The sequence below is a fragment of the Trematomus bernacchii genome, unplaced genomic scaffold (assembly GCF_902827165.1).
Source record: "Trematomus bernacchii unplaced genomic scaffold, fTreBer1.1, whole genome shotgun sequence".
Classification (NCBI taxonomy): domain Eukaryota; kingdom Metazoa; phylum Chordata; class Actinopteri; order Perciformes; family Nototheniidae; genus Trematomus; species Trematomus bernacchii.
The window spans coordinates 22,501-50,244 of record NW_022987843.1 but is presented as its reverse complement, the minus strand read 5'-3'; the positions used below and the strand labels follow the sequence as shown (position 1 = coordinate 50,244).

The 27,744-nt window shown below is 42.8% G+C and overlaps 2 protein-coding genes across 2 annotated transcripts in view; one reads left to right on the top strand and one right to left on the bottom strand.

Annotated features, from left to right (window-relative positions):
- Window positions 1-9,888, top strand: part of LOC117468649 (centrosome and spindle pole-associated protein 1-like) — a 34,767-nt gene extending 24,879 nt beyond the window's left edge. Inside the window, exons 15-27 of the mRNA XM_034112877.1 lie at window positions 111-257; window positions 353-426; window positions 1,283-1,299; window positions 2,810-2,930; window positions 3,099-3,179; window positions 4,809-4,973; window positions 5,142-5,224; window positions 6,618-6,687; window positions 6,920-6,977; window positions 7,094-7,220; window positions 8,004-8,092; window positions 9,715-9,802; window positions 9,873-9,888. Of these exons, the coding sequence (XP_033968768.1) occupies window positions 111-257; window positions 353-426; window positions 1,283-1,299; window positions 2,810-2,930; window positions 3,099-3,179; window positions 4,809-4,973; window positions 5,142-5,224; window positions 6,618-6,687; window positions 6,920-6,977; window positions 7,094-7,220; window positions 8,004-8,092; window positions 9,715-9,802; window positions 9,873-9,888 (1,136 nt within the window). The remainder of the gene's footprint in view (window positions 1-110; window positions 258-352; window positions 427-1,282; window positions 1,300-2,809; window positions 2,931-3,098; window positions 3,180-4,808; window positions 4,974-5,141; window positions 5,225-6,617; window positions 6,688-6,919; window positions 6,978-7,093; window positions 7,221-8,003; window positions 8,093-9,714; window positions 9,803-9,872) is intronic.
- Window positions 9,889-11,165: 1,277 nt separating this feature from the next.
- The window catches only part of LOC117468652 (brefeldin A-inhibited guanine nucleotide-exchange protein 1-like), a gene marked incomplete at its 5' end in the record, with an annotated part of 37,316 nt that continues 20,737 nt past the window's right edge, over window positions 11,166-27,744 (bottom strand). The window contains 20 exon segments of the mRNA XM_034112881.1: window positions 11,166-12,100; window positions 13,938-14,055; window positions 14,861-14,999; window positions 15,480-15,651; window positions 16,226-16,365; window positions 16,617-16,740; window positions 16,827-16,863; window positions 16,985-17,123; window positions 17,540-17,675; window positions 19,086-19,215; window positions 19,388-19,518; window positions 20,153-20,292; window positions 20,295-20,312; window positions 20,454-20,626; window positions 20,970-21,121; window positions 22,488-22,657; window positions 22,806-22,846; window positions 23,396-23,486; window positions 27,319-27,463; window positions 27,607-27,744. The exon segment at window positions 27,607-27,744 is cut by the window's right edge and continues 21 nt beyond it. Coding sequence (XP_033968772.1) covers window positions 11,915-12,100; window positions 13,938-14,055; window positions 14,861-14,999; window positions 15,480-15,651; window positions 16,226-16,365; window positions 16,617-16,740; window positions 16,827-16,863; window positions 16,985-17,123; window positions 17,540-17,675; window positions 19,086-19,215; window positions 19,388-19,518; window positions 20,153-20,292; window positions 20,295-20,312; window positions 20,454-20,626; window positions 20,970-21,121; window positions 22,488-22,657; window positions 22,806-22,846; window positions 23,396-23,486; window positions 27,319-27,463; window positions 27,607-27,744 — 2,520 coding nt within the window.

The window sequence follows — 27,744 nt, the reverse complement described above, 5'->3', positions numbered from 1 at the left end:
AGCTGCATGCAACAGGCAGCCACCAGCACGGCGCCTTACGCAAAGAGATACTTTTAAATAAATACTTTTACCACAAGTTAACGTCATTATAAACTGTTCGATGTCGTCAGGTGACCTGAAGCACATGCACAGAGCCCAGGAGGACTGCAGGAGTCCAGTCTCCAGGGACAGTGGACACACACAGAGTTTCCTGATGGAGAAAGGAGACGCTTCTCCTCCAGCTGAACCCCGATCTCCAGCCAAACATCGACTCTCAGGTGGCTTCACTTTCCCCGGGGTGTGCTCTTCTCCATGCCTTGATTCAGTAGCTTTATCTCAATGCTTTTGGACTCACGTCTCACCTGTTCTCCAGGTCTGAGGTCTGAGGACCCGACTCCAGAGAAGCTCCACATTCAGGACAGATACAAAGAGGAGCTGATTCAGCAGGTAGGAGATGCTCTGAAAACACGAGATACTCATATCAACAACACACTAGATACTCATATCAACAACACACTAGATACTCATATCAACAACACATTAGATACTCATATCAACAACACACTAGATACTCATATCAACAACACACTAGATACTCATATCAACAACACATTAGATACTCATATCAACAACACACTAGATACTCATATCAACAACACATTAGATACTCATATCAACAACACATTAGATACTCATATCAACAACACACTAGATACTCATATCAACAACACACTAGATACTCATATCAACAACACATTAGATACTCATATCAACAACACACTAGATACTCATATCAACAACACATTAGATACTCATATCAACAACACACTAGATACTCATATCAACAACACACTAGATACTCATATCAACAACACATTAGATACTCATATCAACAACACACGAGATACTCATATCAACAACACATTAGATACTCATATCAACAACACATTAGATACTCATATCAACAACACACGAGATACTCATATCAACAACACACTAGATACTCATATCAACAACACACTAGATACTCATATCAACAACACACTAGATACTCATATCAACAACACATATACTCATATCAACAACACACGAATACTCATATCAACAACACACTAGATACTCATATCAACAACACATAGATACTCATATCAACAACACATAGATACTCATATCAACAACACACTAGATACTCATATCAACAACACATTAGATACTCATATCAACAACACAGATACTCATATCAACAACACACTAGATACTCATATCAACAACACATTAGATACTCATATCAACAACACACTAGATACAGGAGGAGGAGCAGTACATCACGTATGAAGGAGCAGTACATCACATATGAAGGAGCAGTACATCACGTATGAAGGAGCAGTACATCACGTATGAAGGAGCAGTACATCACGTATGAAGGAGCGTACCCTCACGTATGAAGGAGCAGTACATCACATATGAAGGAGCAGTACATCACGTATGAAGGAGCAGTACATCACGTATGAAGGAGCAGTACATCACGTATGAAGGAGCAGTACATCACGTATGAAGGAGCAGTACATCACATATGAAGGAGCAGTACATCACGTATGAAGGAGCAGTACATCACATATGAAGGAGCAGTACATCACGTATGAAGGAGCAGTACATCACGTATGAAGGAGCAGTACATCACGTATGAAGGAGCAGTACATCACATATGAAGGAGCAGTACATCACATATGAAGGAGCAGTACATCACGTATGAAGGAGCAGTCATCACGTATGAAGGAGCAGTTACATCACGTATGAAGGAGCAGTACATCACATATGAAGGAGCAGTACATCACATATGAAGGAGCAGTACATCACGTATGAAGGAGCAGTACATCACGTATGAAGGAGCAGTAATCACGATGAGGAGCAGTACTCACTATGAAGGAGCAGTACATCACGTATGAAGGAGCAGTACATCACAGTATGAAGGAGCAGACATCACATATGAAGGGCAGGAAGGGCGTACATCACATATGAAGGAGCCAGTACATCACATATGAAGGAGCAGTACATCACGTATGAAGGCGCGTCAGTACACAATATGAAGAGCAGTACATCACGTATGAAGGAGCAGTACATCACATTAATGAAGGAGCAGTACATCAACATATGAAGGAGAAGTACATCACATATGAAGGAGCAGTACATCACATATGAAGGAGAAGTACATCACATATGAAGGAGCAGTACATCACATATGAAGGAGCAGTACATCACATATGAAGGAGAGTACATCACGTATGAAGGAGCAGTACATCACATATGAAGGAGCAGTACATCACAGTATGAAGGAGCAGTACACTCCATATGGAAGGAGCAGTACATCACATATGAAGGAGCAGTACATCACCTTATGAAGGAGCAGTACATCACATATGAAGGAGCAGTACATCACGTATGAAGGAGCAGTACACTCACATATGAAGGAGCAGTACATCACGTATGAAGGAGCAGTACATCACATATGAAGGAGCAGTACATCACATATGAAGGAGCAGTACAGTCACATATGAAGGAGCGTACATCACTATGAAGGAGCAGTACATCACAGTATGAAGGAGCAGTACATCACGTATGAAGGAGCAGTACCATCACGTATGAAGGAGCAGTACATCACATATGAAGGAGCAGTACATCACATATGAAGGAAGCAGTACTCACGTATGAAGGAGCAGTACATCACATATGAGGAGCAGTACATCATGAAAAGGAAGTGAAGCAAAGTGATGTGCTCTCTGATGGTAGGTAAAGCCAGAGGAGCGTCTCCTCCAATCCCAGCCGTCCAGAGGAGGCTGGAGGAAATAGCGATCAATCAGAGAAAATATAAGGAGGAAGAGGAGAGGAGGCTGGAGGAAGAGAGACCTGGACTAAAGAGGGGATGTGAGGAAGAGGAGAAGAGCCAACAGAAGGTGTTCATATCATAAATAATGTGTGGTCCATTCATGGTGAAAGTTAAAAGAGATGGTTACTTGGGTTATCTGTTCTTTACAGACTCTCTAACTAACCCTGACCCATCACCGCTAAATAGGATTCATGTTTGTTATATTAAGTGGCTCCATCATCTCTTCTTTCTGCAGCAAAGAGAAACAAAAACCAGGGTCCATGAAGTTCAGACCCCCCAGGAGGAGGCGCAGAAAGAGGCTCCGAGGACCTACGAGGTACAGAACAGATTAGAAATCACAGGTGCACAGTACATCACGTATGAAGGAGCAGTACATCACGTATGAAGGAGCAGTACATCACATATGAAGGAGCAGTACATCACGTATGAAGGAGCAGTACATCACGTATGAAGGAGCAGTACATCACATATGAAGGAGCAGTACATCACGTATGAAGGAGCAGTACATCACGTATGAAGGAGCAGTACATCACGTATGAAGGAGCAGTACATCACGTATGAAGGAGCAGTACATCACATATGAAGGAGCAGTACATCACATATGAAGGAGCAGTACATCACGTATGAAGGAGCAGTACATCACGTATGAAGGAGCAGTACATCACATATGAAGGAGCAGTACATCACGTATGAAGGAGCAGTACATCACGTATGAAGGAGCAGTACATCACGTATGAAGGAGCAGTAACATCACGTATGAAGGAGCAGTACATCACGTAATGAAGGAGCAGTACATCACGTATGAAGGAGCAGTACATCACGTATGAAGGAGCAGTACATCACATATGAAGGAGCAGTACATCACGTATGAAGGAGCAGTACATCACGTATGAAGGAGCAGTACATCACGTATGAAGGAGCAGTACATCACGTATGAAGGAGCAGTACATCACGTATGAAGGAGCAGTACATCACGTATGAAGGAGCAGTACATCACATATGAAGAGCAGCAGTACATCACATATGAAGGAGCAGTACATCACGTATGAAGGAGCAGTACATCACATATGAAGGAGCAGTACATCACGTATGAAGGAGCAGTACATCACGTATGAAGGAGCAGTACATCACATATGAAGGAGCAGTACATCACGTATGAAGGAGCAGTACATCACATATGAAGGAGCAGTACATCACATATGAAGGAGCAGTACATCACGTATGAAGGAGCAGTACATCACGTATGAAGGAGCAGTACATCACGTATGAAGGAGCAGTACATCACGTATGAAGGAGCAGTACATCACATATGAAGGAGCAGTACATCACGTGTATGAAGGAGCAGTACATCACGTATGAAGGAGCAGTACATCACGTATGAAGGAGCAGTACATCACATATGAAGGAGCAGTACATCACGTATGAAGGAGCAGTACATCACGTATGAAGGAGCAGTACATCACGTATGAAGGAGCAGTACATCACGTATGAAGGAGCAGTACATCACATATGAAGGAGCAGTACATCACGTATGAAGGAGCAGTACATCACGTATGAAGGAGCAGTACATCACATATGAAGGAGCAGTACATCACGTATGAAGGAGCAGTACATCACATATGAAGGAGCAGTACATCACGTATGAAGGAGCAGTACATCACGTATGAAGGAGCAGTACATCACATAGGAAGGAGCAGTACATCACGTATGAAGGAGCAGTACATCACATATGAAGGAGCAGTACATCACGTATGAAGGAGCAGTACATCACGTATGAAGGAGCAGTACATCACATATGAAGGAGCAGTACATCACGTATGAAGGAGCAGTACATCACATATGAAGGAGCAGTACATCACGTATGAAGGAGCAGTACATCACATATGAAGGAGCAGTACATCATGAACAAGGAAGTGAAGCAAAGTGATGTGCTCTCTGATGGTAGGTAAAGCCCAGAGGAGCGTCTCCTCCAATCCCAGCCGTCCAGAGGAGGCTGGAGGAAATAGCGATCAATCAGAGAAAATATAAGGAGGAAGAGGAGAGGAGGCTGGAGGAAGAGAGACCTGGACTAAAGAGGGGATGTGAGGAAGAGGAGAAGAGCCAACAGAAGGTGTTCATATCATAAATAATGTGTGGTCCATTCATGGTGAAAGTTAAAAGAGATGGTTACTTGGGTTATCTGTTCTTTACAGACTCTCTAACTAACCCTGACCCATCACCGCTAAATAGGATTCATGTTTGTTATATTAAGTGGCTCCATCATCTCTTCTTTCTGCAGCAAAGAGAAACAAAAACCAGGGTCCATGAAGTTCAGACCCCCCAGGAGGAGGCGCAGAAAAGAGGCCTCCGAGGACCTACGAGGTACAGAACAGATTAGAAATCACAGGTGCACAGTACATCACGTATGAAGGAGCAGTACATCACGTATGAAGGAGCAGTACATCACATATGAAGGAGCAGTACATCACGTATGAAGGAGCAGTACATCACATATGAAGGAGCAGTACATCACGTATGAAGGAGCAGTACATCACGTATGAAGGAGCAGTACATCACGTATGAAGGAGCAGTACATCACATATGAAGGAGCAGTACATCACGTATGAAGGAGCAGTACATCACATATGAAGGAGCAGTACATCACATATGAAGGAGCAGTACATCACATATGAAGGAGCAGTACATCACATATGAAGGAGCAGTACATCACATATGAAGGAGCAGTACATCACGTATGAAGGAGCAGTACATCACGTATGAAGGAGCAGTACATCACGTATGAAGGAGCAGTACATCACGTATGAAGGAGCAGTACATCACATATGAAGGAGCAGTACATCACATATGAAGGAGCAGTACATCACATATGAAGGAGCAGTACATCACGTATGAAGGAGCAGTACATCACATATGAAGGAGCAGTACATCACATATGAAGGAGCAGTACATCACATATGAAGGAGCAGTACATCACATATGAAGGAGCAGTACATCACGTATGAAGGAGCAGTACATCACATATGAAGGAGCAGTACATCACGTATGAAGGAGCAGTACATCACGTATGAAGGAGCAGTACATCACATATGAAGGAGCAGTACATCACATATGAAGGAGCAGTACATCACATATGAAGGAGCAGTACATCACGTATGAAGGAGCAGTACATCACATATGAAGGAGCAGTACATCACATATGAAGGAGCAGTACATCACATATGAAGGAGCAGTACATCACGTATGAAGGAGCAGTACATCACGTATGAAGGAGGCAGTACATCACGTATGAAGGAGCAGTACATCACATATGAAGGAGCAGTACATCACGTATGAAGGAGCAGTACATCACGTATGAAGGAGCAGTACATCACATATGAAGGAGCAGTACATCACATATGAAGGAGCAGTACATCACGTATGAAGGAGCAGTACATCACATATGAAGGAGCAGTACATCACATATGAAGGAGCAGTACATCACATATGAAGGAGCAGTACATCACGTATGAAGGAGCAGTACATCACGTATGAAGGAGCAGTACATCACATATGAAGGAGCAGTACATCACGTATGAAGGAGCAGTACATCACGTATGAAGGAGCAGTACATCACGTATGAAGGAGCAGTACATCACGTATGAAGGAGCAGTACATCACGTATGAAGGAGCAGTACATCACGTATGAAGGAGCAGTACATCATGAACAAGGAAGTGAAGCAAAGTGATGTGCTCTCTGATGGTAGGTAAAGCCCAGAGGAGCGTCTCCTCCAATCCCAGCCGTCCAGAGGAGGATGGAGAACATGGAGGAGAGCCCCGTCACATCTGTGAGATCACATTTATTCATTCATCACAGAGTGGGACTTTGTTATCATCTTCACAGGATTCAAAATGCACATGCGTCCTGATCACTCCTTAATGTTCCTAATGTTCCTACTTTTGACTGTTTCCTTTCGGACAGACAAACTTAAGATGTACGATTACTATGTCTTGAAAAAACACTTGCTGCCAAATGTCAATCAAAAATATTTTACAAAATGCACATTATTTCCACCACAGGACCGCTCGGTGTCTGCACCTCACTTCCAGCCGACTGCAGAAACACCTCCGCTAGAAGGTGAGATTACACTTTCTTATTATCATGACTCCATGCTTTTTAAACCATGACTTGTCCCCTAAACCCTTGTCCCCTAAACCCTTGTCCCCTAAACCCTTGTCCCTTTGGTCCTCCAGAGGGTCAGCAGGAGGTGATGAGGGGGCTTTCTGCTCTAAAGAGCATGCTGAGGGACCGGCAGAGACACCTGGAGCTTCAGCTGGAGCAGATCGAGCGCCAGGAGCCTCTCTACGTGCCCTCCAGAGGGTACTCACATCCATCAGAATACATTTCATTTAGACAGCACACTTTAAAACAACGTGGTCTCACGGTGCTTCACAATGCTACACAATACAAAGTTATAAGGAGCATATTGAATGAAATATGGTAAGATAAAAAAAGGTTAAGAGCATAAAAGGACAGTCAGTAAGACGCGATATATTAGATATTATTGATCTAATATATGAGATATTATTGATCTAATATATCAGATATTATTGATCTAATATATGAGATATTATTGATCTAATATATCAGATATTATTGATCTAATATATGAGATATTATTGATCTAATATATCAGATATTATTGATCTAATATATGAGATATTATTGATCTAATATATGAGATATTATTGATCTAATATATCAGATATTATTGATCTAATATATCAGATATTATTCATCTAATATATCGTATTCCAATGACTTGTATTATCACTCTATAACCATAATACGTCACATAGTGTATCTGTTCATTTGGGCTGTCTTTTCAAACTAAAGTGGTCTTCACGTCCTCTAGTGGACAGACTGTAACCTTTACAAATAAAATAAAACAATTCTAAATTGCAAGATGTTTTTTTTTTTAACCCTAAATATGTAGGAAATAAAAAAGAAAGAAAATGGTAAACCCCAGGAGGTTCCCAGGAGGTTCCCAGGAGGTTCCCAGGAGGATCTGGACTCTTCTTCATGGGTTTATTGTGTTGCTCTGTTGGAGCTGAAGCTGCTGAGCTCGTGCCCATTTCAATCTGAAGTCCTCTTTGTCCTCAGACCCAGAAGAAGACCCAGAGTCCAGGCTTTTGAATCGGCTCGAGACAACATGCAGACCATCAGGGGGACAGACCAGTGGCAGCACAGAGGTACTGGTTATTAGACTGCTTTCTGTTGAAGAAGCCGTGTGTCCAGAAAACCAGAAAGAACCAGATCCGGTTTTCAACTTTTTTGAATGCTATTTTATTTGAGACGTTTACATTTTGGAATAGTTTACTCTAATGTGCAATGCCTTGCTATGCTGCTGCAACGCAAACATTTCCCTCATTTGGATCAATAAAGTCCTCGAGTGTGTGTGTGTGTGTGTGTGTGATGACTGTGTGTGTGTGTGTGTGATGACTGTATGTGTGTGTGTGTGTGTGTGATGACTGTGTGTGTGTGTGTGTGTGATGACTGTATGTGTGTGTGTGTGTGTGTGTGATGACTGTGTGTGTGTGTGTGATGACTGTATGTGTGTGTGTGTGTGTGTGTGATGACTGTGTGTGTGTGTGTGATGACTGTATGTGTGTGTGTGTGTGTGTGTGTAATGATGACTGTGTGTGTGTGTGTGTGTAATGATGACTGTGTGTGTGTGTAATGATGACTGTGTGTGTGTGTGTGTGTGTGTGTGTGTGTGTGTGTAATGATGACTGTGTGTGTGTGTGTGTAATGATGACTGTGTGTGTGTGTGTGTAATGATGACTGTGTGTGATGACGGTGTGTGTGTGTGTGTGTGTGTGATGACTGTGTGTGTGTGTGTGTGTGTGTGTATGTGTGTGTATGTGTGTGTGTGTGTGTAATGATGACTGTGTGTGTGTGTGTGTGTGTGTGTGTGTATGTGTGTGTATGTGTGTGTGTGTGTGTAATGATGACTGTGTGTGTGTGTGTGTGTGTGTGTGTGTGTGTGTGTTGTGTGATGTGTGTGTTGTGTGTGTGTTGTGTGTGTGTGTGTGTGTGTGTGTGTGTGTGTGTGTGTGTGTGTGTGTGTAATGATGACTGTGTGTGTGTAATGATGAATGTGTGTGTGTGTGTAATGATGACTGTGTGTGATGACGGTGTGTGTGTGTGTGTGATGACTGTATGTGTGTGTGTGTGTGTGTGTAATGATGACTGTGTGTGTGTGTGTAATGATGACTGTGTGTGTGTGTGTGTGTAATGACTGTGTGTGTGTGTAATGATGACTGTGTGTGTGTGTGTGTGTAATGACTGTGTGTGTGTGTGTGTAATGATGACTGTGTGTGTGTGTGTGTAATGATGACTGTGTGTGTGTGATGACTGTGTGTGATGACTGTGTGTGTGTGTGTGTGTGTGTGATGACTGTATGTGTGTGTGTGTGTGTGTGTAATGATGACTGTGTGTGTGTGTGATGACTGTGTGTGTGTGTGTGTGTGTGTGTGTGATGACTGTATGTGTGTGTGTGTGTGTGTGTGTGTGTGTAATGACGACTGTGTGTGTGTGTGATGACTGTGTGTGTGTGTGATGACTGTGTGTGTGTAATGACGACTGTGTGTGTGTGTGTGTGTGTAATGATGACTGTGTGTGTAATGATGACTGTTTGTGTGTGTGTCAGATGTTTACAGTGGGGATTCTTGTGAAGAGCGAGTCCATCATCTGAGGATCGCCCCCCGTCGGAGACCACACTGTGAAGTACGCTGCCTTCACTTTGAGTTTTACTGAAGTTCTACTAAAGTTGTCTGATTTTCAAACAGCTGATTTTCTCTCTGGTGTTCAGGCGGAGGATCAGAGAGAAACCAGTTTGAACCTCCAATCAAATGGCAGGAGGAAAAACCAGCAGAGACACGACGTCGGGGACCAATCAGGTGAGAGGAAACACTCACAGGGGTTTAAATATATGTGTTTTGAGGAGTGTCTCTGTATCTATCATTTCAGGACGGGCTTTCAGTAAAGCTTTGCCTTTAGATGTTACGGTACTATTCGATAAGTAGTAGGTCACCATGACCTTTGACCCCTAACCAATCAGTCCCCCTGCTATTTATGAAATGTTTTACTTTATTATTTGCCCAACTTGGCGCTATAATACATTTAGCCTATTATTATTATGCAGTGTGGAGAAATCCCTCACACCCTTTAAATGAGCTTTTCCTGCAATGTGGCTTCTAAAAAACTACAATTTTTTGCACATTTCAGACAAATACTTTCCTATAAAACATATCAAAGAAGTTGTATGAGGTCCTCCAGAGTGCATCAGAGGCACTCTGGAGGACCTCTGAGGCACTCTGGAGGACCTCAGAGGCACTCTGGAGGACCTCAGAGGTACTCTGATGCACTCTGGAGGACCTCTGAGGCACTCTGGAGGACCTCAGAGGCACTCTGGAGGACCTCTGAGGCACTCTGGAGGACCTCTGAGGCACTCTGGAGGACCTCAGAGGTACTCTGATGCACTCTGGAGGACCTCTGAGGCACTCTGGAGGACCTCAGAGGCACTCTGGAGGACCTCTGAGGCACTCTGGAGGACCTCTGAGGCACTCTGGAGGACCTCTGAGGCACTCTGGAGGACCTCAGAGGCACTCTGGAGGACCTCAGAGGCACTCTGATGCACTCTGGAGGACCTCTGAGGCACTCTGATGCACTCTGGAGGACCTCAGAGGCACTCTGGAGGACCTCATACTAACCTGTAAAACATCCCATAACTGTCTGTTTCCTGCAGAGCGGTGTGCAGTCACTTCTGTACATATATTTAACATGTTCATTCAAATGCTCAACGTTTTACTGTGATATCCTGTTTCAACAGTTATCACATTTTAAAACAGTTTGTATTATTATTTAAATGTTGTATTCTTATTTTGTCTTCATGTTGTCCCCTGAGTGAATCCTGTTATTTCTTAACTGCTGCTATAAACGCCTGCTTTTCCCCAAGAGGATAAATAAAGTTCCATCTTTTCTTATCTCATCAGATGAGGACCAGTTTTCTTTGCACTCTGTTGCCACGGAGGAATGGCTTCGCCCCACACTCTGAGCCTGCAGGAGCTGAACGTGTGTACCTGTGAACGTGTGTACCTGTGAACGTGTGTACCTGTGAACGTGTGTACCTGTGAACGTGCCGTACACACATGTTCTTTGTATGAATAAACCCTGCAGAGTGTTGTAATAAAACGTACCTTTCATGTCGTGTCTGAGAACAGTTCTGTAATTTAGAAATCACTGATTCCTTTTTCAAATGAGCCAAGTTCAAAAACTTTATTGACCTAGAACCTGATTAGGATGCCGGATGAAGTCTCGTACAGAAAGTCGTACATAATCTTTTTTGCGACATAGAAAACTTTACATTGCTGTTTCATATACATGTTGTTTTCTACAGGAACGCTTCCCATTCAAACTTAAAGCTAACGTCTTCTTCTCTATACAGATAGCTCTCCCCAAACCAAAGATTACATATATTATTAACTTCTGATTTTGTACACGAGTGAAACCTAAACATGGACTAGTGACTCGAAGCAGCTTTCATCAGCTCTGATCTGTCAGAAGCCCCAGTATCTAAATCAAATAAAAACCTAAAACATATAAAATGGAATAATTTAACCTTCACTTTCCGCTGACGAGGACAATCTGCAGAGAAATAAATTATCACAGAGTCTCCAGTGCATTCAGAGAGAGATCAAGTGCAGCAAATCCAGAGGAACCAAATAAAGAAAATAAATGAGATCTAGTGTTATCAGATTATATTACACAGCGTCTGTACAACTATTCCCCGGGAGCTAGCAGTGCTAACGTTAGCCTCCAGGACACACAGTCACTACGTCTGTCTTTTTGCATCGGACTGTCTTCTCCTTTAAATACAGTAAGAAGCACACGCTGTGGAAATATAGATCCTTCTGTCACAGAGCTGTTAGTCAGTAGTTAGTCCGACAGGACGTGTGTGTGTGTGTGTGTGTGTGTGTGTGTGAGAGTAAAGGCGTGTGTGTGTAGCAGCATCACTGTGCCTCTTCCTTTTCCTCCTCCTCCTCCTCTTCATCATGGGTCTCCGGCAGCTGAGCGATGTTGAAAACGATGCCAATTCGCAGATAGAACTTCCTGAGGACGGCCCTCAGCTCTGGGATCAGATCGAACTGCATGATCTCACACAGCAGGGGGTAATATCTGGACGCATGGGCTTTAAACTGTGAGGGGGGGACAGAGAAACACATCTTGTTTAAATACGAGCTATTCGGTTTCAAAAGCTGCAGAGCTCTATGGGGTAAACATCCTATTAACAACAACAACAACAACAATAATGTAATGTGGGTACAGTTCACACCATCACTGTTAAACCACAAATGTTCTCTAATGTTAATAAAACCCTTAATGTAACTGATTGGCATCCAGGCTCTGATTGGTGGGTTTTTACATGACACGACACGTCACTGTGATTCACTGAAGAGGAAGTCCTGCAGGTCTCTAGAGAGGAGCAAAGTCCTGCAGGTCACTAGAGAGGAGCAAAGTTCTGCAGGTCTCTAGAGAGGAGCAAAGTCCTGCAGGTCTCTAGAGAGGAGCAAAGTCCTGCAGGTCTCTAGAGAGGAGCAAAGTCCTGCAGGTCACTAGAGAGGAGCAAAGTCCTGCAGGACTCTAGAGAGGAGCAAAGTCCTGCAGGTCTCTAGAGAGGAGCAAAGTCCTGCAGGTCACTAGAGAGGAGCAAAGTCCTGCAGGACTCTAGAGAGGAGCAAAGTCCTGCAGGTCACTAGAGAGGAGCAAAGTCCTGCAGGTCACTAGAGAGGAGCAAAGTCCTGCAGGTCTCTAGAGAGGAGCAAAGTCCTGCAGGTCAGTACCATAGACTGTAAATATAAAGGTCAGTACCTTAGACTGTAAATATAAAGGTCAGTACCATAGACTGTAAATATAAAGGTCAGTACCATAGACTGTATATATAAAGGTCAGTACCTTAGACTGTAAATATAAAGGTCAGTACCATAGACTGTATATATAAAGGTCAGTACCATAGACTGTATATATAAAGGTCAGTACCTTAGACTGTAAATATAAAGGTCAGTACCTTAGACTGTATATATAAAGGTCAGTACCTTAGACTGTATATATAAAGGTCAGTACCATAGACTGTATATATAAAGGTCAGTACCATAGACTGTATATATAAAGGTCAGTACCATAGACTGTAAATATAAAGGTCAGTACCATAGACTGTAAATATAAAGGTCAGTACCATAGACTGTATATATAAAGGTCAGTACCATAGACTGTATATATAAAGGTCAGTACCATAGACTGTAAATATAAAGGTCAGTACCATAGACTGTATATATAAAGGTCAGTACCATAGACTGTAAATATAAAGGTCAGTACCATAGACTGTAAATATAAAGGTCAGTACCATAGACTGTATATATAAAGGTCAGTACCTTAGACTGTAAATATAAAGGTCAGTACCATAGACTGTATATATAAAGGTCAGTACCATAGACTGTATATATAAAGGTCAGTACCTTAGACTGTAAATATAAAGGTCAGTACCATAGACTGTATATATAAAGGTCAGTACCATAGACTGTAAATATAAAGGTCAGTACCATAGACTGTATATATAAAGGTCAGTACCATAGACTGTAAATATAAAGGTCAGTACCATAGACTGTATATATAAAGGTCAGTACCTTAGACTGTAAATATAAAGGTCAGTACCTTAGACTGTAAATATAAAGGTCAGTACCATAGACTGTATATATAAAGGTCAGTACCATAGACTGTATATATAAAGGTCAGTACCATAGACTGTATATATAAAGGTCAGTACCATAGACTGTATATATAAAGGTCAGTACCATAGACTGTATATATAAAGGTCAATACACAAACCAAACCACTGCTAACAGTTCACGCTCACATGAAACCAGAGCACAAGGCATGACTGACTTAAAGCTTTGAAGCGGGAGAACCGCCCAGTCTGTTATTTTTGGATATCTGACGAGGTTGTAAATGATGTTGTTTCTGTGTGTTCTTCCTCACCCTGTCGTCGCTGATCTTCATCACCTTGGTGAGGAAGAGGAGCAGCAGGTTGGTCCAGGCCTCTCTGTGGCTCTCTGACGTCAGAGACAGGAAGTACACTAAGGCCTCGCTGCACACACTGAAACACACACACACACACACACACACACACACACACACACACACACACACACACACACACACACACACACACACACACACACACACACACACACACACACACACACACACACACACACACACACACACACACACACACACACACACACACACACACACACACACACACACACACATTTATATCTACACTTATAGAGAACATGGAGGAAGTCATCGTGTAAAACTCGGACTACTTTTAAATCCAGGCTGAAGACTTTTCTTTTAATTGAACTATTCAAATCTCACACTGCACTGTAACTTTTATCTTTGTTATTCATGTTTGATTATCTTTGCTTTTAAATGAGTGTTTCTTCGTGCTCTTAATGTCTCTCGTTGTTGTAAAGCCCTTTGAATCGCCTCGTGCTGAAAGGTGCTATCCATAAACGTGCCATGCCTTGTAGGGTTAGGGGAGGATGTTGAAATAAATCCTGCTAAATATCAAAGTGTAAATAATTAACTGCAATCATAGTTTTACTGTATTTTATTGTGAAAATCCACAGCGGAGGTTTTACATTTTGCATTTCTCTCAGTAGCCAACGATCTTGGTGACATAAACTCCGTAATAAATGTAGTCTATATTTCATATGAGGTGTAAAACCTGAGCATTTTAAATCTCATCTGAAGGAAATGCTTGTAGAAGCTGTAGCTGTATTTGTATTGTTGAGTTAATGTGTGAACGAGGCGATATAGAGAAGGTTAAGCTGTCATTATTAGCCCTAAAGGATGTCGTTTTTGAGGTATGTTATGTATATTTCTTATCTCACCTGAGCAGGCGTCTCTGCACCTCGTCCCAGGCGTCGCTCCGGCTCGGGTCCTTGTACATCCTGAAGAGAATCCTCAGTCCACAGGCCAGAGAGCTGGTCTCCTGCTTCAGGAGGTTAGGCTTCGACTTCCCTTTGAACCCTGCACACACACACATACTTGTTATTCATCTATCATTGTTGGTAAAATCCTGAATGTCCTCCTCCAACATGAGAGTAGCATGCTAACTAAGGTATCCCAACTGTAGCTGTGAACATGACAGGATGTATGATTACCTAGAAGAGCATCAGGACTGTTTGAGGCATATGATAGCTATGTGATGAACATGATGATTCAGCCTCTATGGAGATAGACATATGACAAGCATGCTCATTTCTGACGTGGAGCTAATCTGAAGTAAACATTGAATACTGCTTTCTATTCCTCCATCTTGTGACTGTGTAACTCCCTCTCTTGGATATCAGCATGTGAAGGACACTGTTCAGGAACTAGTTGATGCTCTGTATGTGATGACTCCTTCCATTCTGGAGAGGATCACAGATACATGGATCCTGAGATTGAAGCTCAAGCCGGGGACCAGGGAGAGTTCCTAACAATCATTATATAATATTGATCCCCTACCGGCTCTCCACAGAACGGTCCTCTGCTCTGCGCTGGAGTTGAAATCCTTTGCGAAGTGATGTGACTCCAGAAGGCAGTCGAGAAGTTTGAACAGCTGATCTGAGGTCAGGTAGCGATACATGCCGGGGTCCTGAAGCTCGGGGGGGACGTCTGCTGCAGAGCAGGCATCACGCTGAACACACACACGCACGCACACGCACACACACACACACACACACACACACACACACACACACACACACACACACACACACACACACACACACACACACACACACACACACACACACACACACACACACACACACACACGAGTTACTACATGCTTTCATCACAGAGCACAGGACTAGAAGACAGAAACCTGATTTAAACACAACTAGGATAACATGAGTAATGAGTAAATGAGTAATTTGTTTGGCGTGGAGGACGAAGTGTGTGTGTGTGTGTGTGTGTGTGTGTGTGTGTGTGTGTGTGTGTGTGTGTGTGTGTGTGTGTGTGTGTGTGTGTGTGTGTGTGTGTGTGTGTGTGTGTGTGTGTGGTGTGTGTGTGTGGTGTGTGTTGTGTGTGTGGTGTGTGTGTGTGTGTGTGTGTGTGTGTGTGTGTGTGTGTGTGTGTGTGTGTGTGTGTGTGTGTGTGTGTGTGTGTGTGTGTGTGTGGTGTGTGTGGTGGTGTGTGTGTGTGTGGTGGTGTGTGGTGTGTGTGTGTGTGTGTGGTGTGTGTGTGTGTGTGTGTGTGTGTGTGCGTACCTGCGCAGCAGCAAGGTTCTCTGCGTCCTCCTTCCTGCTGGTGGCGGGGAAGAACACGATGTTGTCGATGGTCTGGATCAACTCCAGCTGAACCACACACTGTATCAGCAGAGAGGAGAAGAGGCGCTGCTCCTGGAGCTCTGAGGAGAGAACACACACACTGTGAGGACACACACACACACACTAACAGTGAGGATACACACACACACACACACACACACACACACACACACACACACACACACACACACACACACACACACACACACACACACACACACACACACACACACACACACACACACACACACACACACACACACACACACACACACACACACACACACACACACACACACACACACACACACACACACACACACACACTTACTGATGGGCGTGTTTCCGTACTGGCTCTGTCTGCGTGTTTCCATGGCGACCCGCTCGGCGCTGCTGACTGAGTTTTGGTCGTCTGAGCGGCTCTGGATGTCCAATGACTTCTGGGAAACGGAGTCCTAATTAGCAAAGGGGGCGGAGTTACTACTGTGTACAACAACAACAACAACAAATAGATGCATGCAATAGATGTAGGTTTCCTCACCAGCTGCTCTCCCTCTGCAGGTCTCCATGTTAACAGCCTGGGAAACAAACACTCAGTGAATCAGTGGAAACGACCCGAGTCTAATTACCTTTAGTTTATCTAAATACAAAAGCTTGACTAGTTTTCTTTATATCTCGTCTTCGTGCTGCAGGTCTTACGCGTGAGGGATGGTGGTCTTGAAGATGTCCAGCATGCAGGTGCAGGTTTTGTCCCAGGTCTCCAGAGTGAACTTCTCTCCGTTCAGGATCACAACGTTCTCCAGACAGTTGGTGCCGGAGCGAGCCAGCTGCTCGTTATCTGATGAAGAGATCATGAAGAAGAGGAGGAGCAGGGGGCGTTAAAACAGCTGAACTCAATGAAGAACCTTCCAGATCAAACACCAAAACATTTGACAATAAAAACCCAGAAAAAATGACAATAATAATATTTAATATTTTAAATCCCCAAAATATAAAGAAGAAGAAATGCATTTGTGTTTTTGAAGTAAAAATAGATGTTTTTAACGAACTTAGCTTCTAGACATGTTGTCCTTCTCTCCTGCCATAGTTTGTGCTTTAAATCATAACACTAGTGTATTGAGATGATATATTTTAATAATCCTCCGCACCAGCTGCTCGTTATCTGGCGAAGGTATCATGAAGACGTTAAAACATCACGATGCCTTTTATCTTTAAATGATGGCGTGTGTAAAGATGGTTTTATAATGTCTCACCCTTGCTGCACACACCAGTAGAGCTGCGACAGGATGTCGTCCAGCAGAACGTCGCTCAGAGAATCAAAGTACTGCGTGAAGACGTCACTGATGGCGTACAGCGCGTGATTACAGGTGGTCGTCATCCACTCTGCTTTCTGAGGGAAACACACAGAGAGAGGGGTTATAGAAACTGAGACGCAGAGAGAGAGGGGTTATAGAAACTGAGACGCAGAGAGAGAGGGGTTATAGAAACTGAGACGCAGAGAGAGAGGGGTTATAGAAACTGAGACGCAGAGAGAGAGGGGTTATAGAAACTGAGACGCAGAGAGAGAGGGGTTATAGAACTGAGACGCAGAGAGAGAGGGGTTATAGAAACTGAGACGCAGAGAGAGAGAGGTTATAGAAACTGAGACGCAGAGAGAGAGGGGTTATAGAAACTGAGACGCAGAGAGAGAGAGAGGTTATAGAAACTGAGACGCAGAGAGAGAGAGGTTATAGAAACTGAGACGCAGAGAGAGAGAGGGTTATAGAAACTGAGACGCAGAGAGAGAGGGGTTATAGAAACTGAGACGCAGAGAGAGAGGGGTTATAGAAACTGAGACGCAGAGAGAGAGGGGTTATAGAAACTGAGACGCAGAGAGAGAGGGGTTATAGAAACTGAGACGCAGAGAGAGAGGGGTTATAGAAACTGAGACGCAGAGAGAGAGGGGTTATAGAAACTGAGACGCAGAGAGAGAGGGGTTATAGAAACTGAGACGCAGAGAGAGAGGGGTTATAGAAACTGAGACGCAGAGAGAGAGGGGTTATAGAAACTGAGACGCAGAGAGAGAGGGGTTATAGAAACTGAGACGCAGAGAGAGAGGGGTTATAGAAACTGAGACGCAGAGAGGAGAGAGGGGTTATAGAAACTGGGACGCAGAGAGAGAGGGGTTATAGAAACTGAGACGCAGAGAGAGAGGGGTTATAGAAACTGAGACGCAGAGAGAGAGGGGTTATAGAAACTGAGACGCAGAGAGAGAGGGGTTATAGAAACTGAGACGCAGAGAGAGAGGGGTTATAGAAACTGAGACGCAGAGAGAGAGGGGTTATAGAAACTGAGACGCAGAGAGAGAGGGGTTATAGAAACTGAGACGCAGAGAGAGAGGGGTTATAGAAACTGAGACGCAGAGAGAGAGGGGTTATAGAAACTGAGACGCAGAGAGATCACGGTCAGGACGAACGGAGGCTTTCAAGACTTTACTGACTTTTTCTGAGACTTTTTAAACCTTTTGAGATTATTTTCAGATGTTTTTTTAGATTTAATTCAATCTTTTTTGAGACTCTTTTCACTGACGTTTCTGAGACTTTTGAAATACTTTTTTAAGACTTATTTTAGATTATTTTCAGATGTTTTTTTCAGACTTTATTCAATCTTGTTTCAGACTCTTTTTACCGAGGTTTTTAAGATTTCTTGAGACTTTTTAGAGATTATTTTCAAGCTCTTTTTAGAAATGTTTTATACTTTTTTAGACTCTATTTAAGACTTAAAGGCTTTTTCCCGACTGCTCTTCAGACTCCCTGCTCACCTCGGTCTGCTGCTCGGGGAGCTTCATGTTGTCGAAGATCCTGAAGACGATCCTGAACAGATCCTGCCACCAGTGTTTCTCAAAGGTGTGTCCGTACGTCTTCATCACCTCGAACATCACCGTCAGACCCCTGACACACACACACACACACACACACACACACACACACACACACACACACACACACACACACACACACACACACACACACACACACACACACACACACACACACACAGTTAAAACAAAACATGAAAATGCCTCCCCACATGTTGAACATTGATCTGAAGGTGGATGTGTACCTGGTGCGGACGTCCAGCTTGCACCTGTTGATGATGCAGGAGAGCTCGAACAGGATTGGAAACCATCCTCTGACCCAGACCCGGTCCTCAGGGTTCACGTTCATATCATCACTGGTGTAGTCTTTAAACGCCTGGAGAGGAAAACAGGTTAAACGCCTCTGAGAGAAATCAGAATCCCTTTATTAGTCCCACAGAGGGGAAATGTACATTGTTCCAGCAGAAAAGAGACAAAGACACCTAACACATCCGTGTATCCATCATTTCCTGGTCTTCTCTAAAGAAGAGGGACCAATGAAAACGTTGTCATGTTGCCGTTGTTCAGCATGGAAACATTCATTAGCTAACAATGACATTATTGTTCTATTAATATAAAGGGAGGTCAGGTACTCTTTAAAACAGCTGCTAGTTATGGGTACTTTTTACTGAAGTACATTTCAAAGCCTCTTTACTTTCACTTGAGTAAAGAAGTTTAGTCAGTACTTCTACTTTCACCAGAGTATTTTTAAACACGAGTATTTGTACTTCTACTTGAGGAAAGGATGTGAGTACTTTTGCCTCTCTGGTAATAGTCACACACACACACACACACACACACACACACACACACACACACACACACACACACACACACACACACACACACACACACACACACACACACACACACACACACACACACACACACACACACACACACACACACACACACACACACACACACACACACACACACACACACACACAGGTATCAGGTATGAATCTGACCTGTGGTCTGTCAGAGACGTATTTGGCGCAGTGTCTGATGAGGCGGATGCTCTCCATGCTCGTGTCGGGGAACGAGGCGTTGCAGGCGAACTCCGACAGACACTTCACGGCGTCCTGGAACGAGTCGATGGTCGCTGCAAGTGCTTCTCAAAAACATTCGCTGGGAGGGGAGGGTAAAGAAAGATTATAACAGAGAGATTAAATACAAATCTGTGTGTGTGTGTGTGTGTGTGTGTGTGTGTGTGTGTGTGTGTGTGTGTGTGTGTGTGTGTGTGTGTGTGTGTGTGTGTGTGTGACTCACTAACTATGTGTCCTGTTGTCTGGAAGGCGAGCTCCACGATGCTCTCGTCTTGGTCCGAGGCGGCGAGGTGGAAAACTGAGAAAATGTTTTTCCATCCGGAGCGAATGTTCGCCGCCTGGGAGTTCACCATCTGAGCTATACAGCGCACCACCATGTCTCTGATAGTGGGAGACCTGAGGAGGAAGAGGAGGAGTGAGGAGGAGAGGAAGAGGAGAGGAAGAGGAGAGGAGGAGAGGAAGAGGAGGAGAAGTTGAATTTGGCATCATGGTGAGTCAAAAGCTGAAATAAATATGCTAGATCTTAAGGCAGTGAAAACATGAGAAATGCTTTTTGGTTGCTCTGAGGAAGAGGAGGAGGAAGAGGAGGAGAGGAGGTGAAGAAGAGGAGGGACAGCGTGTCCTTGACTAAAAAGAAAGCTTTATTGGCAATAATCCCTGACGGAAATGAGCAAAAAGGAGGAAGAGGAGGTGAGGAAGAGGAGGGGATTCTGAACTGAGAGTATATATAGTTGTGTACCTGTTCTTCTTCATGATGTGTTCAAACGGCCTCAGGAAGTCTTTCTGGAACCTGAAGTTAGCGAGCTCTCCTTTCTCCAGAAACTTCATGGAGAGCTGCCGGAGAGAATCCACCGCGAAGATCGCCACGTCCTCGTTGGAGTTACAGCCCACCTGAGGGGAGAACAGGGAGAACACGTGAAAACAGGTCAAATACATACTTCATTATTTCATCTCTGTTATTTCTGAAGAGCAGGTTTCTTTCCTAGACTCTGGAGGAGCTCATTTTGCACTTTTAAGTCAACACACATTTGAACTCACAGCTTTGTGTCAAAATGTAAACCACTTTTTGTTATAAAAGCTGCTTGGTTTTTGCAACAGTCCCTGCAAATACACACAGCTTTATAATAACATGCAGTTCAAAACAGAGTTAACATGAAGTTATTAACATCTGTATGTCGATATTAAATGTCTCTTGTATGTGAATTGGGCCGTAGATGTTTGGTTTCTTTCTACACAATAATACTTTACACGATGCATATCTGTTGTTTGAAGACCCCACCTTGTTGAAGTGGTACGTTAATATGACACAGATATCTGTAGTTAATATGACACAGATATCTGTAGTTAATATGACACAGATATCTGTAGTTAATATGACACAGATATCTGTAGTTTGGACCCCACCTTGTTGAAATGGTACGTTAATATGACACATATCTGTAGTTTGGACCCCACCTTAGTGAAATGGTACGTTAATATGACACATATCTGTAGTTTGGACCCCCACCTTAGTGAAATGGTACGTTAATATGACACATATCTGTAGTTTGGACCCCCCACCTTGTTGAAATGGTACGTTAATATGACACATATCTGTAGTTTGGACCCCACCTTGTTGAAATGGTACGTTAATATGACACATATCTGTAGTTTGGACCCCCACCTTGTTGAAATGGTACGTTAATATGACACAGATATCTGTAGTTAATATGACACATATCTGTAGTTTGGACCCCCACCTTAGTGAAATGGTACGTTAATATGACACATATCTGTAGTTTGGACCCCACCTTGTTGAAATGGTACGTTAATATGACACATATCTGTAGTTTGGACCCCCACCTTGTTGAAATGGTACGTTAATATGACACATATCTGTAGTTTGGACCCCACCTTGTTGAAATGGTACGTTAATATGACACATATCTGTAGTTTGGACCCCCACCTTGTTGAAATGGTACGTTAATATGACACATATCTGTAGTTTGGACCCCCACCTTATTGAAGTGGTACGTTAATATGACACATATCTGTAGTTTGGACCCCACCTTGTTGAAATGGTACGTTAATATGACACATATCTGTAGTTTGGACCCCCACCTTATTGAAGTGGTACGTTAATATGACACATATCTGTAGTTTGGACCCCACCTTGTTGAAATGGTACGTTAATATGACACATATCTGTAGTTTGGACCCCCACCTTATTGAAATGGTACGTTAATATGACACATATCAGTTATTTGAGGACCCCCACCTTATTGAAGTGGTCTCCGATCACCTCCCAGATTCGGCTCCACTGCAGGCGGATTCGGCCCATGTTATAATAGGAGATCTCCACGATCTTCTGCAGGCTGAACATCCGGGGGTGAGTCGGAGAGGCCAGCTCGTCCATGGAGACGACGCACAGCCAGCGGACAAAATCCACTGAGGAGGGAGGGGGGGGGGGGGGGGGGGGGGAATCACATGTTAGAAGAGTAGAGAGAGGAGGGGGAAATATCACATGTTAGAGAGGAGAGAGGGGGGGGAGAAAAGTGATGCAAACCCATCAGGAATATGTTTTGAATAAACTCACCTATAGCGTTTCCGTCCAGCCGAGTGGAGCCGGTGAATATCCTGCAGAAGTAAATAAATATTATTTAAAGACACAAAGCATGGTCATGTTTACATACTGCATGTTAACTGCCTTACCATGTGTTTTAAAAGAGTTCAATCATTAATAAATGTTAACATTAATGAACTCCATTTATAGAAAACGTTTCATACAAGAGATGTTTCTTATATTGCTTTAAATGTTTTTAACAAAGGCTAAAAGACCATGAAATGCAACAATAAAAAGACAGTAGATTATAAAATATATAAAATAAAAACCCAGACCTGTATGTCAAAAGAAAATAATAATAAGATAGTTATTATTTTAAATACTAAAAGAAATAGAAGGAGAAGAAATGCATTTTATTTAAAATATGTGTTTTTTAAGTAATAAATAGATTTGACACCTTTTAAGTTAAACTCCTTAACGGTAACGTTTGCAGGAGAGTAGATTTCTTTTAGCTGGCTTTACTATATTTCCCAGACATTTTGTCCTTCTCTCTTGCCGTAGTTTGTGCTCTAAATCATGACTAACAGAGTTTATTGAGAACATATGATATTGATCCTCCTCACCGGTCCACAGCCACCACCACGCTCTGAGAGCTCGTCTCTCCGATGGACTCCTGGATGCTGGCGATCTGCTTCCTGTCCACCGTGCCTCCAACTGCACAATCAAGCACAACGTTAGAAAATATAAAGTCAAAGTCAACTTTATTGTCATATAAATATTCGACTCCCGGTATGGGAACTACATCAATAACCTTCTCTTTGTTCCGGGAACTACATCAATAACCTTCTCTTTGTTCCGGGAACTACATCAATAACCTTCTCTATGTTCCGGGAACTACATCAATAACCTTCTCTATGTTCCGGGAACTACATCAATAACCTTCTCTTTGTTCCGGGAACTACATCAATAAACCTTCTCTTTGTTCCGGGAACTACATCAATAACCTTCTCTATGTTCCGGGAACTACATCAATAACCTTCTCTATGTTCCGGGAACTACATCAATAACCTTCTCTATGTTCCGGGAACTACATCAATAACCTTCTCTTTGTTCCGGGAACTACAATCAATAACCTTCTCTATGTTCCGGGAACTACATCAATAACCTTCTCTATGTTCCGGGAACTACAATCAATAACCTTCTCTATGTTCCGGGAACTACATCAATAACCTTCTCTATGTTCCGGGAACTACATCAATAACCTTCTCTATGTTCCGGGAACTACATCAATAACCTTCTCTTTGTTCCGGGAACTACATCAATAACCTTCTCTTTGTTCCGGGAACTACATCAATAACCTTCTCTATGTTCCGGGAACTACATCAATAACCTTCTCTTTGTTCCGGGAACTACATCAATAACCTTCTCTTTGTTCCGGGAACTACATCAATAACCTTCTCTATGTTCCGGGAACTACATCAATAACCTTCTCTTTGTTCCGGGAACTACATCCATAACCTTCTCTATGTTCCGGGAACTACATCAATAACCTTCTCTATGTTCCGGGAACTACATCAATAACCTTCTCTATGTTCCGGGAACTACATCAATAACCTTCTCTATGTTCCGGGAACTACATCAATAACCTTCTCTATGTTCCGGGAACCACATCAATCAATAACCTTCTCTATGTTCCGGGAACCACATCCATCAATAACCTTCTCTTTGTTCCGGGAACCACATCCATCAATAACCTTCTCTATGTTCCGGGAACCACATCCATCAATAACCTTGTCTATGTTCCGGGAACTACATCCATCAATAACCTTCTCTTTGTTCCGGGAACTACATCCATCAATAACCTTCTCTATGTTCCGGGAACTACATCCATCAATAACCTTCTCTATGTTCCGGGAACTACATCAATAACCTTCTCTATGTTCCGGGAACTACATCAATAACCTTCTCTATGTTCCGGGAACTACATCAATAACCTTCTCTATGTTCCGGGAACTACATCAATAACCTTCTCTATGTTCCGGGAACTACATCAATAACCTTCTCTTTGTTCCGGGAACTACATCAATAACCTTCTCTATGTTCCGGGAACTACATCAATAACCTTCTCTATGTTCCGGGAACTACATCAATAACCTTCTCTATGTTCCGGGAACTACAATCAATAACCTTCTCTATGTTCCGGGAACTACATCAATAACCTTCTCTTTGTTCCGGGAACTACATCAATAACCTTCTCTATGTTCCGGGAACTACATCAATAACCTTCTCTTTGTTCCGGGAACTACATCCATAACCTTCTCTATGTTCCGGGAACTACATCAATAACCTTCTCTATGTTCCGGGAACTACATCAATAACCTTCTCTATGTTCCGGGAACTACATCAATCAATAACCTTCTCTATGTTCCGGGAACTACATCCATCAATAACCTTCTCTATGTTCCGGGAACTACATCCATCAATAACCTTCTCTTTGTTCCGGGAACTACATCCATCAATAACCTTCTCTTTGTTCCGGGAACTACATCCATCAATAACCTTCTCTATGTTCCGGGAACTACATCAATAACCTTCTCTATGTTCCGGGAACTACAATCAATAACCTTCTCTATGTTCCGGGAACTACATCAATAACCTTCTCTTTGTTCCGGGAACTACATCAATAACCTTCTCTATGTTCCGGGAACTACATCAATAACCTTCTCTATGTTCCGGGAACTACATCAATAACCTTCTCTTTGTTCCGGGAACTACATCAATAACCTTCTCTATGTTCCGGGAACTACATCAATAACCTTCTCTATGTTCCGGGAACTACATCAATAACCTTCTCTTTGTTCCGGGAACTACATCAATAACCTTCTCTATGTTCCGGGAACTACATCAATAACCTTCTCTATGTTCCGGGAACTACATCAATAACCTTCTCTTTGTTCCGGGAACTACATCAATAACCTTCTCTTTGTTCCGGGAACTACATCAATAACCTTCTCTTTGTTCCGGGAACTACATCAATTACCTTCTCTGTGTTCCGGGAACTACATCAATAACCTTCTCTGTGTTCCGGGAACTACATCAATAACCTTCTCTTTGTTCCGGGAACTACATCAATAACCTTCTCTGTGTTCCGGGAACTACATCAATAACCTTCTCTGTGTTCCGGGAACTACATCAATAACCTTCTCTGTGTTCCGGGAACTACATCAATAACCTTCTCTTTGTTCCGGAAACTACAATCAATAACCTTCTCTTGTTCCGGGAACTACATCAATAACCTTCTCTGTGTTCCGGGAACTACATCAATAACCTTCTCTGTGTTCCGGGAACTACATCAATAACCTTCTCTTTGTTCCGGGAACTACATCAATAACCTTCTCTTTGTTCCGGGAACTACATCAATAACCTTCTCTATGTTCCGGGAACTACATCAATAACCTTCTCTATGTTCCGGGAACTACATCAATAACCTTCTCTATGTTCCGGGAACTACATCAATAACCTTCTCTTTGTTCCGGGAACTACATCAATACCTTCTCTATGTTCCGGGAACTACATCAATAACCTTCTCTATGTTCCGGGAACTACATCAATAACCTTCTCTTTGTTCCGGGAACTACATCAATAACCTTCTCTATGTTCCGGGAACTACATCAATAACCTTCTCTATGTTCCGGGAACTACATCAATAACCTTCCTCTATGTTCCGGGAACTACATCAATAACCTTCTCTATGTTCCGGGAACTACATCAATAACCTTCTCTATGTTCCGGGAACTACATCAATAACCTTCTCTATGTTCCGGGAACTACATCAATAACCTTCTCTATGTTCCAGGAACTACATCAATAACCTTCTCTATGTTCCGGGAAGCGCCCTTCTTTTGTTCAACTGTTTGAATTTTTCAGTTTGTGTGAACAGACAGAGAGATCGAAAATACAAATGTATATACAAATATGTATAAAATATGTATATAAATATATATACACAATCAGACACATTTGTACATATGCACACATTAAAGACATAAATAAAAGCACAACAATCAATATCTACAAAATAACAGTCACTTCAAAAACTGTAAATAAAAAGTACATTAGTCCAAGAAAAAATCAGCTGCTTTTACAGCCGAGAAAATGAGTATTTTAGATCTAGTTACTACAGCTCCTTTAAAATAATCAGGACCGTGCTGAGACTTCAGACCTGCTCTATAACACCCCTTGTTGTTAAATACCAACTACGTGCAATATGTGCAATATATGCCGTTAATAACTGCAATATATACCTGGCTGCTAAATCCTCAGAACTGTTACAGGATGTGTTTATTGTATCTTTAATGTTTGTGTATGCTTCTAAGGTAACATGAAGCTGTCTTTGTCTCTTTTCTGCTGGAACAAATGTACATGTCCCCTCTGTGGGACGAGTACATGTATTCTGATTCTCTACAGCATTTATAGCTCCATGCTGACCCACATGTTGTGTTTATAAGTATATCATATATATATATATATATATATATATACTAACCCAGGCCCAGGTACTCGTCGTTGCTCTGCTCCTTGGTGCTGGTGATGAACCCGTCTTTACTCCTCACTGTGCCGGAGATGTATCTGGCTTTCACCCCTGTGCCGATCAGCTGAGCCAGCTCCAGCTGACTGATGCACTTCATGATCTGAGACGGGACATTCAGAGGAAAGGCATGAAGAAAAGGGATAGACACAGACAAGTGGAAGAAGGGGGCATTAGGAGAATCAATAACTCTGAGTAGCTGCTGTGAAATGAAATCTATCTAAATATATAGATATGAAGATGTACCTCGTGCCAGGAGTTTCCCAGGTAGTTCCCGTCGGTGTGAGCCACAGTGATGAGAGTCTTTATGGTGTCGATGTTCTTCTGCTTCATCTCAGAAATCCCAGAACTGGCCGTCAACAACGTGAACCTCGCCAGCGCCTG